Source organism: Megalops cyprinoides, chromosome 3, assembly GCF_013368585.1.
Source record: "Megalops cyprinoides isolate fMegCyp1 chromosome 3, fMegCyp1.pri, whole genome shotgun sequence".
Taxonomy (NCBI): domain Eukaryota; kingdom Metazoa; phylum Chordata; class Actinopteri; order Elopiformes; family Megalopidae; genus Megalops; species Megalops cyprinoides.
The window spans coordinates 13,206,732-13,226,249 of record NC_050585.1 but is presented as its reverse complement, the minus strand read 5'-3'; the positions used below and the strand labels follow the sequence as shown (position 1 = coordinate 13,226,249).

Sequence of the window (19,518 nt, the reverse complement as noted above, 5' to 3'; positions counted from 1 at the left end):
AAGCATGCATTGCGTCTCCTCCATTCATTGGTATTTGTTTACCCGTGGGTGACTACAACGTACTGGGCATGAGCCTGAAATGGATCTCAGGTGATGACGTACAAAGGGGTTTTGTTCATTACGACAGCCATGGAAACCCCGGTACAGCTGGGAACAGACACACTTTGTGGATGGCTACAACTAAAACAATCACAGAAGGTGCCAAACTTAAACTTCAGTTTTTCCTCTGCGCCAGAGGGAGACCCACAGCGCAAGGCTCTGACTCGAGGTGCTGTCTGCGTAAGATTAATGCACATCTTTGTTTACCCCTGACAAAAAATGTGCCCATGCCTTAATTTCATCTGTAGAACGCTGATTACAGGAACATAATTGTAGTTGTTGCCTTTGTGTGTGACGCTGGTGCCTCTCCCTGCACGGCTCCCCCTGAGGGGCCAAACAAAGGCCTGGTGATCTGAGGCTCCTTCTCTGGAAGCCCTGGGCTTACATGGGTGTAGTGCAGTTACGGGTCATTACTAGACAAGAAATAACACAAAAGGGTCCCCGAAGCTTTAGTGTAACTCTTTATTTTAGTAAAAGAAAAACACATGTGAAAGACACTGACACACACACGCACACACACTTACACAGGCACGTTTTTTTTTCAAAGCAGTGGAGGGAGATTCCTTGTGGAACAGGACGTCCTGTAAACGGCCAAGAAAAACATACTCCCAAGACTGGTGAAGCCAAACAGCCATTCCAGTTATTCTGATTTTTTTTTTCAAAAATTCAAATAATAAAAAAAAAAAAAAGTTTCCCATCATTGCCTTCCAGAAACATTACCTTCTCCTGAAGTCATTTCTTCAAAGGTAACCTTCCCTGGCCCAGCTCACTACCATTTCATGACCTCTGGAATCACAATGAACAGCCTTCTCAGGAGTCACTTAACATTTACACATGGAGGCCCCAGGGCAAAATTTTGCTTAACAACAAACTACAGCCTCAGAAAAAAAAAAAAAAAAAAAAAAAAAAAACTGATATTGAGCAACAGCGAAACGGGCGACTTTAAGATAATAGGGAAGTGCACAACGGTGTGGGTACTGCAGAACACAGAGTAACCATGCCTAGTGTCACAATGGATATGTTGCAATAAGGTGTGCTTTCGTGATTCAGGAAATTCAAGGAGACAGAGCCAAGCCCTGGAACAGATAAGCCCACATTACAGGAAGGTAATAGCACTACTGGGAAAGGCAGGAGGAGGCGTTCGGCGTTGGGCAGAGCTAAAGACACACAGAGCTGAAATCCACAAACATACAGCACAATAAAACAGCACAATTAGCATCAAGAACCCTGACTTGCTGAATATCAGCCACTGAACCACTTTACATGTTGAGGGAAAGAGGCACCGACACTGAGTTGAAACAGTGAAAAATGGGAACTGATGTCACAGTAATAATTTGAAAGAAATAAATCATAAAAAAATCATAAAAACAGGATGCTGGTCAGATGAAAGGGCCCAAAGTGTCAGACAGCCTACAGACTGTTGTCGCCATGTGATGTAACAGCCAACACCAGTCTGATAAGCTATCTGACAGGATGGGAGAGTGATGGACATGTCTGAGTGACAAGGGTCAGACTCACACAGCTAAGAGGAAAAAAAAAAAAACCTGCCTTTACTTACCAGGTCAGTGAACTGCGCTGCTTGCTTTCAAACAGGGCTAAGGCCCTCCAACACGCACCGCTGCCCACAATCTCTGAACAAACGACCGCTTTTAAAAAAAAAAAAAAAACGCTCACAGCGTTCACGTGCGCCGGTTTGAATTAGCGGAGCGCGCTCTCGGATAGCCCTGGCCGGCGCAGCTTCTGAGAGGCATGCGACGGGTTCATCTGAGTTAACGGCGCAGCAGCTTCCCCTCTGAGCGACTCCTGTTCGCTCGCCTGCAGCTTCCAGATTCCAGCATACCGTAGGAGCGTTATGCCGGGAAACATTTCACAAGCAATTATGAGGAGGGGGGGGGGGAGAAAAAAAAAATCAAATCTTGGATCTCAGTTCTGTTCACAGGCAAACGGTTCCCACACGCTTAAAGAGAGGCGAATTAAGGGATGACATCACACCGTGTACAGTAAGTGACCTCCCGCAACGGAAATGTGGAACACGAGCTTGCACACACAGTTAAGGTTTAGGTACACCACACCCACAGACCGCCATCCTCCTTGCACTGGCCTTCGGTTTGGGAATACTGAGAGAATCTAGAACTTTCCGCTCCGCAACACAAATCCAACGGATGCTTCGGGTCAGAACAATACAGTGCACACGCTCACCCTTGATTCTTTTCTTAATCCTAAAAGAGCACCAAAAGTCGACTCGCTTTATATTAAAAACAAAAAAAAAAAACTAAATTCACCAGCGGTTTTGAATTCGCCATTTTGAAATTCCACTCCCGAATTTCTTACTTTCTACAAGAACTCAGAAAAACACAATAATACCAGACAGGGAAACTACTGAATGATTCATGGTGGCTTTATAAAGTCTGATCAAAAAGTCAAGTCTAAATGTACAGGTTAAAAATGACAGTAGTAGCAGTATGTACAATTACAAATGAGTACAAATGAGTCGTTACATTAGTTATTATTTTTCTGGTTCGTTACTACTTTTGTCCTCCCTATAGACGTGCATACTGTCAGTCTCCCCAAAAATAATTATTTACAAGATGTGCAATCTGTTTTAATACCATGTCTATCCGGTTTGATATTGCTATCCTCGTAAAATAGTGTGAGACACAAAATGACTTCATATTATCCATAAATAAGCTAAAATAAAAAATACGCCCTGAATATATGCCCATATTATTACAATTACAACAAACACTGAAAAAAAACACCTAAAACAGCCTTCGTCATCCTTACAATTACACAATTAAATAAATCAGGTCTACTAAGTTAGACCTCTGTTTACTTCAATGGAAGCCGGACCACACAATGTTGCATAAGGCCTTGCAACAACAAGTATTAGTGCCAGCAGCAAGCTTTTACACTGCTGCTGTTGAGCTGCTCAATGCCTGAAATGATATATTAAATTACTACACTTGAGGATCTTTATCACACGCCCAACAGAATACCTCTTAAAAAAGCTAAACAATGTACGTGTATAAAGACATTCAGCAATAAATTATGTCAGAAAACATTGTAAACCGAGAACCTGAAGTACTACCGAAGGAGAAAATATTTATAAATATGCCCACTCTTTGAACAGTGCCAGTTCTGTAACATACGTTAATTGCAAAATGGAGAGGAAGCCGTTTTTTTTTTTCTTTGTGTGTTCTGAATGAGAGCTGAAAGTGAAGTCAGTCTTTAGCATCACTTGGTTTTCTCCTCGCTATGCTTCTTCTGCTGGATGCGTCTGGCATAGCTCTGTGCCATGGAGTTAATGATAGAACAGACAAAATAACAGACCATGATGATCACCACCTTCTCAAACACCCAGGACAGCCAGTTCTCCCCCTGCCAAGAGAGAACAAAGACACCTCCGGTCACACACACGCACGCACACACGCACACGCACACACACACACACACACACCCTCCTGCATTGATGCTTTTGGGGGTCTCCGTACAGTCAGGCAGAAATTGACAATCTGATAACTGAAGTCCCCCATCTGATCTCCCTACACTGTAAAAAGAAGCTCTAGCTGATGCGTTAGCTTCTGTTCTTCTTCTTTTTCAGATTTCACTTCCCCCGTCAGTGCAACATGTTGGAATCTTTTACTCGAGAAAGTTAAATCGCCCTGCCGTTCTCCTTTAACTGCGGGGTGGAGAAGGGGGGGTGCGGGGTTGTTGGGTTCATGTTACAAGAAACAGAACATTGTTCTGAACAGCCTTAATCTCTTGTTTTGCGACTCCAGCCTCATTTTGGTTTTATTTAGTAATTTGAAAGGAAAAAAATAAAAGTTCTCAAGCGTTTTTTTTTTCGGGAAGCGGTCAAAAGCTTGCGAGATACAGATAGTTGTCCTTTTGTTCCCGGCTGGGTTTTGATTAATGTTCACTGGCAGCGGCTGCACAGCCAGCCTCCCTCCCCTCTGTGAACGCCGAGCCCTGGCAGAGCGGTGCGACACGTGGGAGTCACCGCGTCTCCCGTCAGAGCTCCGCAGACGGATGCGCGTGACTCAGCAAGCCCGCCGGCCGACCCCACACCTACCCTAACTCCGCACCCCCCGGCCCCGTCCCGGGCCAGCGACAGCACCGGGCATGAGGGCCCCCCGTGAGCCTGCCCAAAGCCCCCGATTGACTCCCTGAGGACCAACTCCTTCCAGCACAGGTAATCTGACCCCCCCCCCCTCAAAAAAAAAAAAAAGTAGTAAAAGGTTCCAAGCGGCTTGTGAAATTACGCGGTCCCCCTCATGTGCGTGCCATGCGGGAGTGAGCAGTGCGGGATAATGAAAGCGGGTGAGCATCCTGACATGAGGGCGTGAGTTAAAAAAAAAAAAAAAAAAGGGCATTGTGGGAGGAGGCGGGCGGCTGCGCCCTGGTGCTTACCGCAGGGGTTCCCTCGCCGGCCCGGTGGTGCAGCTTAGCCCTCTGCGCTTCCAGGTACTCCCTGAAGGGCTTCTGCAGAGAGGCGCCCAGTAAGGGGACAGCTCTGGCAGCCCCCGCAGCCAGTGAGAGCGAGAGGGAGAGGGAGAGGGAGAGACAGAGAGAGAGAGAGAGAGACACACACAGAGCAAGTTACATCAACACTACTCACCACTCACCGACCGGGACAGCAACAAAGAGACCATGCCGTGCTGCCCCCTTCTCCTATGGCTTGCCACAATTAACACATGAAGCACCGGTCCTCCCCACAGAGAAAGGGAGAGAGAGGGAAGGAGGACCGAGGGTTGAGCGGCAGAACAGTTCATCCCAGGGGACAAGAATTTAGAAGAAGAAAAAAAAAATAAGTACAAGATGTACCAAGAGCTACATTTCCTAAGTGCCTCAGAAGAAAAAAAAAAAAACAAAAAACAAAGACGAGAAGAGGGGTAAAAAAAAAAATATATATAAATAAAAAAAGTTGGCTGTCTGCTAAGGGAGAGAGAGCACACGTCCCCTGCAGTGTTCCTCTACGCTGCGGGGAGAGAAATGAATGACTTCTCAGAACTCTCACATTTATCACCAGCGGTTCCTGTAAGAACTGGTTTCGACCAATTAATGAGGAAGTGAGTCGTGCTTGTGTCATCACTGGCTGAAAGAGGGACCGCCCTACCCTCTTGAAAGGAAAAAAGGCGGTGTGTTCGAATAAGACAGCCCATATTAGGAAACCCTTTGGAAGATTCAGCCCCCCCCCTCCCTTGAAAAAAAAAAAAAAAGAAAAAGAATGCACTGGCACACCAAGTGGCCCATCCCTCCCCAGTCAGGAGTTAGTGATTAATCTCAGAACAAATACAATACTACAGACCTTCACGTTAGTTTCTGCATTATGATAAAGCTTCTATAATAGTCATCCTTTTAAAGCATTTCATAAACCATACATAAACATACATAGATATATGGTATCCTTAAAGCCCCCCAGATGAATGCTTTCTAATGGGCGGTACAGCCTTATGTACAGTGCTGTTGGTGTGTCGTTGTGTTTGCTATCCGGTTCAGCGCAGTCATTTCCATTACCCACACCTTCCTTCTCACAGTTTAGAAAGTACGAGTCACCTTTCCTCATATGGCGCTGTCGTTTGCATGGACAATGGCACTGCCACCCAAAGCGAAATGCCACCTAATTATTAACCAGACACAATGCAGCAAACATCCCTGAATGAACAAGATTACAAAGAGGTCCAGGAAATGGGCAGTGTCTCACCTGAATATATATTAAGGAATGCCAGTAACAGAACAGTAAGGAAAACAACAAAAAAAGTTATATATTTGCTCCCCGCCCCCACCAAGCTTCCCAGGGCTCGACAGCTTCCTATAGCCGATCCAGCCATTTTTAAAAACAGCAAAATATGGCAGAAATATTTTGACTGCTTTCGTGTACACCCTATTCTTCGGGGTACCTTTTCTTTTATTGAAGTGTAATAAGAAGTAAGCATGCAGTTATGAAAAAAAAATGAACAAAAGGCTAAACCACAGGCTTCTTCAGTTTCAGTGATGGCGGGATTGAAAAATCTCTCAAAATGAGTCTCCTTTTCGATGAGTAAGAGCGAGTCACGGCTCGGCCGACTCACAGAGCAAGCAGAAAACAAGCCACCAGACCCACAGTTACAGCGAGCTTTTGGACCGACCATTCCTTCTCTTTGTTGTTATCTCTTTTTTTGGTTGCTGTTAAATAATTGGCACTGGGAACATCAGGACTCTTCGGATGGAGGACCACGCTGGGCTGTTCTGCACCGTGCTCTGTTTGCTTTCATTCTTCAAAGCAGACCAATCAAAAAATGTATATACCTTGGACACAGCAGCCATGCAAAAAGGTAAAGCATTTTTTAGTGATGAGGCTTTTGCATGCTAAGTAATTATGAAACAAACTGAGCATTGGGAATATCTTTCTTTTTTTTTCTATAACGTACATTTGTGGTTTTAAATGCATATACATACATATACAGCTATAAACCTAGCTAAGCAGGTTCTCTTCCCCTTATATTTGCTGCTGTATGCTGTTTGAAATAAAATGTGCTTTTCTCCTCTTTTTTGCCTCTGCTGTAAGTGTCAGTAAAAAAAAGGGCCCCACCAGTTTCTAATTTGCTGCTATTAGAGGTGTTAAGAGTGAAAACGTTACTCAGTTTCAGGACAAACAAGACTAGTAAAATTGTTAAGGACTAGCGTATTGTGTAGAGGTCCCAAATTAGCACAAGTCATTCACACAAGTAAACAGGGGGCTAAATTAATTTCATCATTCATGGAAAACAGTGAGATTATGCATTTTTGAATTCACAGCAAAAAAGCAAAGTGTTTACAATCAAATAAATGCATTTACAATAAAGCTGAGAGAATGCACAGCTTTACAGATCATCCAACAAATTATTTTCTTTTGGTGAGTAAGGCTAAGAAATTAATGACGGGGAAACTTTTGTGTGAAACATGCATTTACAGTATTGTGGGCAATAGCAGTAAACCGCTCCAATTTACTATGATTTTAAAATATGAATAGAAGAGCAAATGGAATGCATATTCACTAATGAAATGTACATATGGACATGCATACATATATGCTTATATCAACAGATAATCCCACATGGTACATTACACATATTATGCATATATTATTCATATTTTCATAGATTTGTGGATATAAAATTCACACATCTGTGAAAGCAACTGCTCAAACATTTTTTTATCACACAAAACAATATTTTGAATTGACATTATTTACAAACTATATGAAATAGTATATACAGCATTTGTTGTTAGAATTGGGTGTTAAAGTTTATTAAGTATATTAAGTCCTTTAGCAAACATGTTATGGCTATTATGGCTATTGTTAATGGCTATTATGGCTATTATGCTGCCAAACAAAAAACAGAAAATGTATAAATTTCTAAATTGCTATCTGCCTTGGAAAATACATATAAACACACATACCCATCCACCCACCCACACACACAAACACACACACATACACACACACATACACACACACACACACACACACACACACACAAATTACAATTAAAGAATAAAACTACTGAAATTCACTTCAATTCACTTGTTACAACTCTATGTTCTTTCCATATATAATATATATACATTAAATGTAAAGGAGATGAGTTAATTTCAGAAAGTAATTAATCTGGTTACCTTCAATTTGAGATATTTAAAGTAAATGGATTCCACGCATAAATTAAAAATTACATTATTGTCATTTAGCAGACGCTCTTATCCAGAGCGACTTACATAGGTTACGATTTTTTTTACAATGTTATCCATTTGTACAGCTGTATGTTTACTGAGGCAATTCTGGGTTAGACACCTAGCCCAAGGGTACAGCAGCAATGCCCCAGTGGGGAATCAAACCGGCAACCTTTCAGTTACAAGTCCTGCTCCTTAACCACTATGCTATACTGCTACCCTTCATGAACTTTCTCCTCTTCATGTTAATGTGAATACTGTATCACTATAGTAATTACTAGACTAATGATAATATAATTATTATACTAATTCTCATATAATTACTGCACTAAAAAACTACCAACATCTTCACATCAAGTTGCTTCCAGACATTGATGTCCACTGTCCAGTGCACACAAAGTGTAATGCAAGCAGTGACTATGCTAAAACACCTTTCAAATAGCCGCTCCATGGCCATACTAATCAACATCTTAAATATTATAAAATAGGCCAACCTGAAACAACATATATAACAACTGCATTTTGTTTTGACACTCTTTGGCACACTTATTATTTGGTGACAAACTAAAATACACCCTATACCAACAAATACTATTGTTCATGTACAGCTTTCTCTTCCAATTTTGGATTTTCAAATCAAACTTTACATAATATTCACAATTCAATCATCAATGTAAAGTTGGACTCAAATGAAAATGCAAAATGTTAATTTAATTATTTTTAATTTAATTTTTTTTTAAAACAGCCTGGGGTAAAAAGATGGAATTTGCTTCACCATAAAGCCTATTAACTGGGAAATTCAAATTATTTTAAAACTGGCACCATAAGAGCTGGAAACCAGCCTTCAGCAACAGCAACATTCAACACGTGAAATTTACATGTGAAATTTACATACATGTGAATTCAAGTAGAACGGCTAAAATTCACAAGCGAAGAAATAGTTAAAATATAGTACATTCATACTGTGACATGCAGTGTAGTCCATCAGCCACACTCCGTCAATATTCTGAATAATTAATTTAAAAAAAGTATTTTCTCTTCAGGTATTTCAGAAATGACCTAAATTGACATGAAAAGAGAGAGCAAAGTTATTTTATGCACAGAAGCGAAGGTCTTTCCCTTTGACCTGTCGCTGTAGAATTCATGAACAAAACCCAAACAGGCCAGCAGCTGATCACTGAACCATGAGAATAATAATTACTCAGTTCAAACAAGTGGGAAGCATCCAGGCATCGTGTATTAATTAAAGAAAGAAGTGTTAGATGGTGAATGGCCAATATTTTGAAAATGATCAACTATTCTCTAAAATCTTTGTAATCCTTGGCTCCTGAGCCACCTTATAAACTTACACGAATATATACATACAATGTATTCGTATATAGGCCACAAAAAAAAAAATTCACTTCTTTCAGAATATATAGGATCACTTCTGTGCCAGTAAACTGTGCCTCAAAGGCTGCTGATGCTGTACAATTCAAAATCTGAAATGACACAAACAAACCTCAAAGGGGGGGGGTGTGTATGTGTATGTGTGTGTGTGTGGGGGATGCACTTTATTTAGCTTATGTGTCTCATTTCTGAGCATCCCGTGAGCTCATGGGGAGTCTGAAGTCAGCCCTGAGAAGTGGGATGTGACTCAGACAGGGAGCGCTGGGTACCAAGCACGGCCTCCCAGGCCTCCACTCCGCCACCGACTGACTCAGCCCGTCCTCCAGCTTCTGCACACGTCCACAAACACACGGTCGTAAAGCGAAGAAAACAAAAACAAAGCCTCGCGCCGTTCTGCGCCGCTCCCCAAAACGAGCGCGCCGAGCAGGCCGCTGCCCGCCTACGTCACGAGCGTGCGTCTCCGAGAGTTGCTGAGCGGGCTCAGGTAGGCCCGGCTGCGCGGCGCGGGACCCCCGATGCGGGGCGCCCCACGTGAGGGCCGGCGTGCCAAATCAGATAGTCACGGTCGCCTAGTCTCGCATAATCGTGCTCCTGCTGGAGGTCGACGAGCTGTTCCTGGGGGCCAGAGGGGTAGAGAAACTCATCGACTGATCGGCGGAAGACGAAGGAATGGTGGCTTGTTAAGTTTTTTTTTGGAGGGAAAAGATCACAGACTAATCTCCCCCCACCCCCCACCACCCCGTCCCATATGTCGAAGGGTCTTCAAACAGATTAAATTGTCACAGACATCAACGGTTAGAATTTTAATGAGCAATCACTTCCTGCTGTTGTTCAGAAAAGGGGGGGAATGTCACATTTTTAACCATTCATTTCCTTGAGACCAAATTCCACTGGCAATGAGTCAGAGTGGACCTTTGACTTTGCCTTCACTGAGGCAGGCACACACATAACCACCTCAGAGAGCAAGGGCCCGCCCGCACCCGTGCTCCACGAGGGCCCGTCGAGCTGCAGAGGCCAGAGCCCAATACAGCGGCGCCGAACACCGATGCCACCCCGAAAAGCCTGCAATCATCCACCCCAGTAACCTTATGACGCCACCCCAATCTGAGCATGTGCAGTAAATGAGACCTGATGGCTCCACACTTTGCCTTACACGAGTCTGCAGTCCGAGGGGGGGCAAGAAGGACTTCAAACCCCCAAAAGTGCCTGTGATTCATGCTGGACAGATGCCAGCCATTTCTGGGGATTGGAGAGTTAAAATACAGAAGAACAGGGTTTTTTTTTTTTTTTTTTTTTCTTCATATCACATTGATTCTAACGCAAGGTCTAGTATCTCTACTAACTCTGCAGTGCATGGATTGATTTCATTGCGCATTTTAAATACCCATAAAACAATGCTCCCCACTGGCTTTATTATCAGGTCAAATTATATGTAGCATACACTTACATGATTTCTACTGGCTCGACCGAAATTATATTTAAGGTTTTTGAACTTGAGGCAGTAATAAACATCACAAGCCACGCTTGGTCTTCCAGGTGCTTTGGCAGGCTACCTGAAAAAGCCATTTGCTCTTTCCCACGAAACCGACAACATATGGCTAAGCTTTAAGCCATGCATTTTAATTCAGTTAAATATTAGCACATTATACAACTATGTTTTAACCAATTGGATTTTCAAAAGACCCTGAGGGTGGTTATGTGAGCAAATACAACCCAAGGAAAGTGCTTGGTTGAATGTAACATTTATTAATTATGCCTTGTAAAGAGAATTTGCTTGGTGTGTGTTTAATACATCAGTCCAAATACTTACCCTGGGTTTTATCTGCCTTTATCACCCCTGCCAAATGTAAATCGCTACACTAATGCTCTTTAAACAGGTGGCAGTGTAGCATAGTGGTTAAGGAGTAGGACTCGTAACCGAAAGGTTGCCGGTTCGATCCCCACTGGGACACTGCTGCTGTACCCTTGGGCAAGGTACTTAACCCGCAGTTGCCTCAGTAAATATCCAGCTGTATAAATGGATAACATTGTAAAGAACTGTAACCTATGTAAGTCGCTTTGGATAAAAGCGGCCGCCGAATGAATAAATGTAAATACTCTGCCTATAAGGTTCAATCAGTCTGCTTAAAAGAATCATTTTGGCTCGTATGCAAAATGACACTCAATTCTGTTCCACTGTGCATAACGTAAACAAAAAAAGGTTATTAGTATCTGAAAAGACTGTTATTTCTAATTCATATCTTAAGCTAATTACTGAAGCACCTAAGAAAAAAACTGCATTATTAAGTGTCAGGATTCCAGCCGACATGGCAAACTGAAGGAAGGCTCTTTGTACAGATCAACGACGCTGCCTTCTTCAGTCTTGTGACAGAGATGAGTCTCATCAAAGAGACACAGCTGTGAACCTGGAAATTCCATTGTCTACACTGCCTAAGATTCAAAAAGACCAACACAAGCACCTTGAACAACAAGGGAAAACAAACACGAAGTGGAAAGAAACCGTTGTTGCCTACGCATGGTACCAATTATCACAGAGAAACTAATTAATAAAAAAAAATATATATGAGTCAAATTATTTCATTTTTTAAATTGTCTCCAGCACACATAGTAGGCCACACAGAGTTGTGTGCACTGTGACAATCAAATAATTAATCAAATAATTAAGGACTGCATAAACATTTTTGAAACATTTATCTAAGGAAATTAAGTACAAAATAATTAAACAGGACAAAACACATTAATTGAAATATAGGCGTCAATTTTATTGATTCATGTGGACCTGCACTTCCGAAGATGAAGTGAAGAAGTGACGAAGAGGTAAGAATCAATCACTTACGGGAACTGAATCATCCTGGAAAGATATGATTCTTACAAAAAGGGAGTGTACTGTATATATCTTCACTTACAATTGTACATGAAGTACAGACACTGATCTCAGAGAGCAGTCCCACATGCCCTAAAGGAGAGAGTGTCTCTCCTCTGATAGGGGCGATTTATCATATGAAACAGAAAAGGGAGGTAAATCCTAAATCATAAAGCTCTGACATTTGGGTGGCTCTCCCCAGGATTATCTCCTTCCGTTTCACTTCTCGTGTGCCCGGCTGATCTCTGGGTTAATCAGGATGCTTCCCGATGACTTCATCACGGAAGCATGAGGCCCATCTCAGACGGAGCTCCCCTAACCGGGGAGCAAATCACATCTTGGCATTTTTTTTTTTTCTTTTTTGGCCATCTGTTTGCGAGGGGGTCACGTCTGCAGCCTTCTTGCAAGAACAAAGTACTAAACAAAGAAGGTTGGGAGGGGGGGGGTGAGAGATGGTTTTTTTTTTTTGGAAATGACTTATCTGCACAGGTCTGCTGGGAATTCTCCAGCCAAACGTTACCCCTGGGTGCCCTCTGCCAGGAAGGGAGCGCCAATTATAGCAGTGTGTCATGCCAGCTATTTCCCAGCCACACAAAGCACACCCTGTGGCTCGGAGCCACGTGAGGGGCTTTTGGGCGCTGGACGCTTGACCCGTCCGGCGGGTGGGTGCGATGTGCGACCAGGGCGCTCGCCCACACTCCAGAAGGGCCGGGAGCGAGAGCTTGTGATGCTGGTTGGGGGGGAAGGAAGGGGGAGGGGGAAGGGGGGTGTCAAGGAGGATGTGAGAGAGTCACAGGCATGTGTTGGAGGTCGCCCGCTTGCCCTCCTTCATATCGATCCTCCTAACACAGTCTCTGAATGACTCAGCATCCGCAATGACACGCCACACCTGGCCTCTGCCTCTACTGCACCAAGTCTCTACAGTCTGCCTCTCTCCCCCCCCTCCCCCCCCCCCCCCCCCCCCCCCCCCCCCCCCCCCCCCCCCCTCAAGTACCACACATGTTCCGCATCTCCCTCTACACCGCCCCGAAAACCAAGCCCATCTGAAACTCTGCTAGAGTGCACTCACTGCAGCTCTATCAGTCAAGTAATATTAACGTCTCGGATTGGAGGACGTTTTTTTTTAAAAAGCTTGCTTGTTTAGCAAACCCTGCAGTTCACCACATAGGTTAGCTACTGAAAGCCACAGGCTGAGAGACTTCCCTTAGTAGTAAGCTATACTCTACGGGCATTCAGCACACGGTTAAAAACATGCATAAATTCATCATGAAAAATCCCTCAAACTAACCGTCACACACATATCAAAATCTAAACTTTTTACAGAAATTCCTCACCTTTCACTCAATGTACAGTAATACAGTTGGTTTCATGTTTGTGGGATGAATTTGCACAGACTTCAGGGAGCCTACAGCATCAATGAAAATCAACTGGCTCACTTTCCATTCAATTTTAAAATGAGCCATTTACACCCTCAAGGGTGGAATAAGTCATCTGCATTCAAAATGATAGCAGCAACAACGATACGCAACACCAAATAACTTAAGCACTCTGTAATTATTGGAGGTCTCCGTCTGATGAAAGAGATGTTAAACAGTATTATAATATCTCTGGAAAATCTACACTGAGGAAATCCAAAAAACAGTATTGCTTGGCCCAGCACACAACTACAGAAGAGCTGTCTCCAGAGTGCACTTGGTTCAAAGTGATAACTCTCACCAGAAAAATTGTGATAGTAAAAATGTATTTTTTGGGAATACTGTGCATCTAAATTTTAAGCATGTCATTTATCCATTTCAAAAACTTCAAACAATATTTGACAACTAAATGAACAAGTCATATAATAAAAGAGTTCACAAAAAGAAAAATAATAATTTATACAGTTAAATAATTAAAGTCTCTCCTATATAATTTATAATCCTACAAACACATATATTCTCCAAAAAATACATATCCAAAAATAAAAAATGGAAAATCAATTCTGTATTTCAGTGATAAAAACTACAATGTATCAATGTTTTTTTGGTATCTATGACATATTTCAAAATAGTATGAATTTGACCCAAACCACTTCCCACACAGAACTAGTTCTTATTTTAAGATTTTTCAATCAGCAATATCTTTATATTTTTATAGGTACTGTGCCAGAGTAATTACAGTTATTTTAGTGGGCCCAAGTGACCTAAAAAATTGAAATAAAATTAAAAAGGAAACATAGTCTGAGAGACTGTGACTCACGACAATGGAGTGTAATATCATTAAAACTATGTTACAGAGTTCCTTTATCTCAGACGGGCTGTATAGACTGGACTGAATGACACACTCACCACTGTTTGTCCACGTTTGATAAAAAAGCTTTCATTGCAGTCTACAGCTTCATCAGTTATAATGCAGAGCAAATATGAATACGGTGTCTGCAGTAAGACATGGACTCCATCGAGTCAATCTCAGTATTGTTTCTTCAGTGCAAGTCACATTGGCACCAACAATACGACACTTCGACTGCAGTCAGCAAATCTTACGGTGGAAAAAAGTCTCAGCTCAATCCAATCAGTAATAGCAGATCCAGGCTTGCATCACAGGTCATTCACCAAAACCGCGTATAAAGGAAAAACCCTTTTTTTCCACTGCTGAAATAAAACTATAATCCAATTTGCTGATATCGACATTGAGTGTCATTTTTTCACATGTAAACAAAGGATAAATGGACAAATCGAGCTCTTTTTGAGTGGCGATGTGGGGGGGGGGGGGGTTGGGGGGGGTACAGGAGACAAAAACAAATGTGTCAGAGATGAATAAGCCAGGAAGCAGCCGGGCTCACGGATCCCCGGGACCGAGACCGTAAAACTTCAGGAAAGTATGAAACTCAGCTAAACACTTTATCCCGTGTAGACTCGTTCATCAAAACAACACAACAGGCGTCCTCCACGCCATCGCTCATCGAGGCTTTGTTGTTGACCGCCCGAGCACAATCATGCGTTGATCTTGTCCTTATGCCAGTACTACATTAGTGAAGACCACATTCTCCAGATTATTTCTGTGAGATCAGGGTGAGGGGGGTGGGGGGACTTCCAATCAAATCTTCAGGTGTCTCTCCTGCACACAGGAGCAACAGTTTTTTTTTTTTTTTTTTTTTTAATTCGCCACAGGTTGAGCAAAATTCGGGCCAATGTAATCAAGGGAGGGGAGAGAAAAAGGTTGACCTGCGATGAGCCGCAGTTTAATGGCTCGTAACGTAAACTGCGGAGGTCAACCTTTCCTCCGGTTTCACTCCACTCCAGACGCCCTAAAAGAAACCTCACTATACATTCACTGGCAGGTCAAAGCCATCATTGTGAGAAGGACTGTTACTCAGGTGACTGCTGCCTACTCCCAGCTTACTCAGCTATGAGTAATACAGACCAAATCCTTGTGGCGGCCAGTTTCCAATAACCGCTTTTTCTGCAAATTTTGTTAATAGGAACCATTGGCTCACTCCTTGCTGTGAGGAGATGTAAACATTAATCGGAACGGCAAAGTGTCCATGAGGGAATTCATTACTCCTGCCACGAAAAATGAGGAAACAGCCCAAAATAGCTCTGATCAAATTTGTTTACTTGCCTCCTTGTTTGATTTTGCGTCGTCTAGTAGCGTCTGATAAAACACCCAACAGTACAAGGGATATACGGTTTGCACACACACACTGGATTTTTTTTTTTCTCGCTTGGCAAGAACAGGGATCTCTGGGGAGAGTTTGCTCCCGCCAGTATTTGGACAGGTAACGTACCAGGAAAAACACAGGGCTTTCCAGCACTCACGTCTCTCCGCACTTGGGCTTGGCAGGCTGCATTAAGAACACATCCTTACAAAAAAAAAAAAAGGGTCATCTACGTTTGCTTTGTGCTGATAATGGGCTCTTCACAGTGACCCACCACAACTCACTGCAGGGAGACTCCAATGGAAACGCAGACATTCATATGGAAAAGAAAGGCCATTTCTTCAAACTGCAAGCCTTCCCCCACCCCTGTGCCATCTACACATTAGCCTCAAACATTGGGGAACATGTGGACTAATTAATTCAAATAAACTTCAACAAGGTCTCTAGTATACAATACTGCTGAGTAACTTCACAGCAAAGGTTTAGGTGGCACCCATACTGAAAAGCTTTTAATTTGTTGTATTAACTAAGAAAAATGAGATAATTTGCTATTCAATTAAGGTTTGATACTTTCCTTATGCTTTCTAACCCACACAAAAAGACCAGAATGCATTACTCCACCTCTCCTCTCTGTGGACTAAAGTAAGTTACATCCTTAAAAACACTGGTTCTTGATTGCTTAAACACACAAACACAGACTTGGCTAGTCTGCCGATATTGGCTGATGACACCAAGATGTTTTTTGTCATACTATGTGGAATCTGAATGTGTATCAGGTTTAGCAGACCACTAGCATCATAATAAAAGTTAAAAAAAATCCAATGATATATAATTCTGGGGGTTCAGAGGCAGACAAGAAAAAAAGTGAGATGGAGTATACTTGGTGACAACTAAAAACCAAATTGTAAACTTGAAACCTGTGGAAGCTTTGAAGACTTTTATGGAGATCAGAGAAAAACTAACTTCTTGAAAGGGTGTTATAAATACAAAAGCTCGTTCATTGCCTAAGCATTACAGAGGGGAAATGACAGGGGAAATGATGTCTGAATGTGGACAAAAGCTCGGAAGCAAATGGATATTTCTCTTCCGTCAGAGCAGTTACTTTATTCTCAGTATATTCACCTACTAAAATGCATTGTAAGGGAAGACATCAGATTTTAGAGTTTTCTGTTGTATGTTTTAATTATGTTTTTGGCAAATAATGACAGCGTGCATGATTATTAATATGCTCACTCTTGCTTGGGAATAAGAACCTGTCCATTTCAACCTTTATAGCGTTCTGTTATAGGGCTCCCATGTGTCTCGGTCGGCCTTCTGGAATGCAGGCTGAGCCCTAACACCCAGGTTCACAACCAGTCATGTCATCTGCCGACGGTGACCGGCAGTCCACAGAGGCGTAGTCCTCTCGCCTCCGCTCCTCTGCACGAGTACAAAGGTTATCTGGTTGGTTGCCTGCCCGGTTAGTGAGGTTAGGCTGAGATGAGCCAAACACACTATCAGTGATTCCATACAAGAGGAGTTTCCCCCATAAAAGGGAAAAAGTATTAAACACTTATACAACAAAAAATAAATAAATAAATAAATAACTAAAAAGAAATGAGCGGCAGAATATGCTGTTTTAATGCAACATCTCTGGGTACAGTGGATAAACTCAATTGCTGTTTTTCCACTTAGACAGGAACACATTTTAATGAGGCATTCTCACTCAGGTGGGACTGAGCTGGGAGATAATGTGTCCCATGAGTAAACAATGAAGACTCAGAGATGACCAGTATGAGGAGTCTGAAACACCCTGCCACCAACACCCCCTTCCTCTCCTCCGCAATGAGCCGACACAGACCAGACAGCAGCCCGAAGACATTCCAGCAACTCTAGAGTCCTCTCGGACCAGCCCCAAAAAATAAATGAGTTAATTGAACCTCAGAGACAAAGCAGTCTTTAAACTTGGATCAAAGCTGCATCAACTCAGGAGGAAACTGATATTAAATCAAAGACCAACTGATAGTAATTTACAGAGACAAAGAAACAGCAGCATTTCAATTCCAAGAATCTTCTTGTGTGTGTGTTTTTTTTTTTTTGATTGTTTCTCTTTCCTTTTTTTGCTCTGACTGCTGTGTGAAACCTGGTTCAGGGTAAAGATGCGTAAGCATTAATTCAGGGCAGAGGCAGAACCACACACTGATGAACACAGGACATTCTTATCTGATCAGTGCTCCAGATTGATTAAGACCCTGCATTTTATGATGTGTTCTGCTGGCCTCCAGCTGTACAAGATCGTGGGGGTTGGGGTGGGGGGTGGGGGCACATTAGAGACCGATTTTGAAAAAGTTTGGCAGGATTTAAGGGTCCCAAATTGCAATTAAAGGGATGAAAAAGATGGAGAGCATGTTCTTAATGATGGTAATGACAACTCGGAGACACTGGCTCCACCAAACCAGAAACACACAAAACACCGTCATAAAGCAATAAGTCATCTTATTTAAAAAGTGACACCGATCCCGAGTCTGCAGGCGCAAAGGTCAGCGCGAGTCACTGGCCCACATCCTCACGTGTGCCAAGAACATTCAGAACCAGCTTTCAATAAACAAAAACACTTTGACAAAACGAATAATGGTCAAAAGGCTAAATAATCACAACAATAACCATTCAGATACACGTAATACATGATGTCACAGACAAAACTGAATGGGATTTCATGAGGTATGAAGTGCAGACGGGTTATTTGCCTGTCAAATAATCACTGGTTCACCCTATCATTGCGCGTGTATATATCAGGAAAAGCTTACATTTCGTTTTTAAAGTTTTCTGGCACAATTTAATTAGCGTCAGAAAACAAAACTCAAGGAAAGTGTCCAGCTGGCCATTTTCAGAAGGGAACCCTTAGTGACATATAAGCACTCCTGCTGCAACAGGAAACTATTTTCAGTTTCATAATGAAAAAAGGTCTACATTTTCAAAAAAAAATAGTTGACACCCTAGGAAAGTGTTCGGTTGGACATGCAAAGCACAAGTGCCTCAAGACACCACATAGAAAAACACTGTGATACAAAAAATGTTAAGTATAGCCAGCAACACACATTTCCTACATTTAATGTTCAAATGTTTTCTTTTTCCTAAGAATTTTTACACATTGCCAAAACAAGTTGGATACATGTTTTCAAAGAGGATTTAACAATGTCTTTTTATACTTTTCCTCCAAAAAATGACGCTTTATGGTTACTGAATTAGTTCAAAGCATATAAAAAGTCAAGTTTTTACTTGCAAGAGGGGAATTAACTCCTATCTCTCTATGTTGTTTGAAGCCAAGAAGGCTTGGACCTCTTGTGGAACTTTTTTTTTTTTTTTGCTCTCCAGATGTTTAGATTGACTTAAATTAAAAAGCACATCTTCACAGCTCCAGGGAAAATATTCAGAGTAAATGTAAATGACTGGAATAGTTTAAAATTGAATGTGACTATGAGAACAGATGGCAGACAGGCTTTGTTAGATAATGTATCTGTGACTGTATCAATGAAAGAGGACCAAAAAGAATGTCCACAACTTTTTAGTGCTTGTGCAGTGTCTCTGTGTTGATTTTGCTTATGGTGGATGATCTGGGGTCAGACTCTGTGATCCAAGGTAGAGGCAACCAGTCAGTCCTCTCACCCCAGTAAGTTAAAATCTATTCATTGTCCTTGTTAAATCGGGGTCTGTAACTTGACCTTTGATAAGGGTGGCTACTAACAAGAACAGAAGAACAGAAAGTGAAGGCAAGGGAATATATGTACACTGTTAAGTGAGGTATAATCAAACTATCAAATCAAATAAAAAAGGACTGTTCTAGAATACATGAAAAATCATTCAG

At 42.1% G+C, this 19,518-nt stretch overlaps 1 protein-coding gene across 5 annotated transcripts in view; it reads right to left on the bottom strand.

The window, feature by feature from the left end:
- Positions 1 to 547: 547 nt before the first annotated feature.
- The window catches only part of LOC118775225 (vacuole membrane protein 1-like), a 68,879-nt gene continuing 49,908 nt past the window's right edge, over positions 548 to 19,518 (bottom strand). For all 5 annotated transcript variants that reach the window (XM_036525030.1, XM_036525032.1, XM_036525031.1 and 2 more), the window contains 2 exons: positions 4,510 to 4,612; positions 548 to 3,477 (listed from right to left, as the gene is read on the bottom strand). In XM_036525030.1, coding sequence (XP_036380923.1) covers positions 3,334 to 3,477; positions 4,510 to 4,612 — 247 coding nt within the window. In that variant the 3' untranslated portion in view covers positions 548 to 3,333. The remainder of the gene's footprint in view (positions 3,478 to 4,509; positions 4,613 to 19,518) is intronic.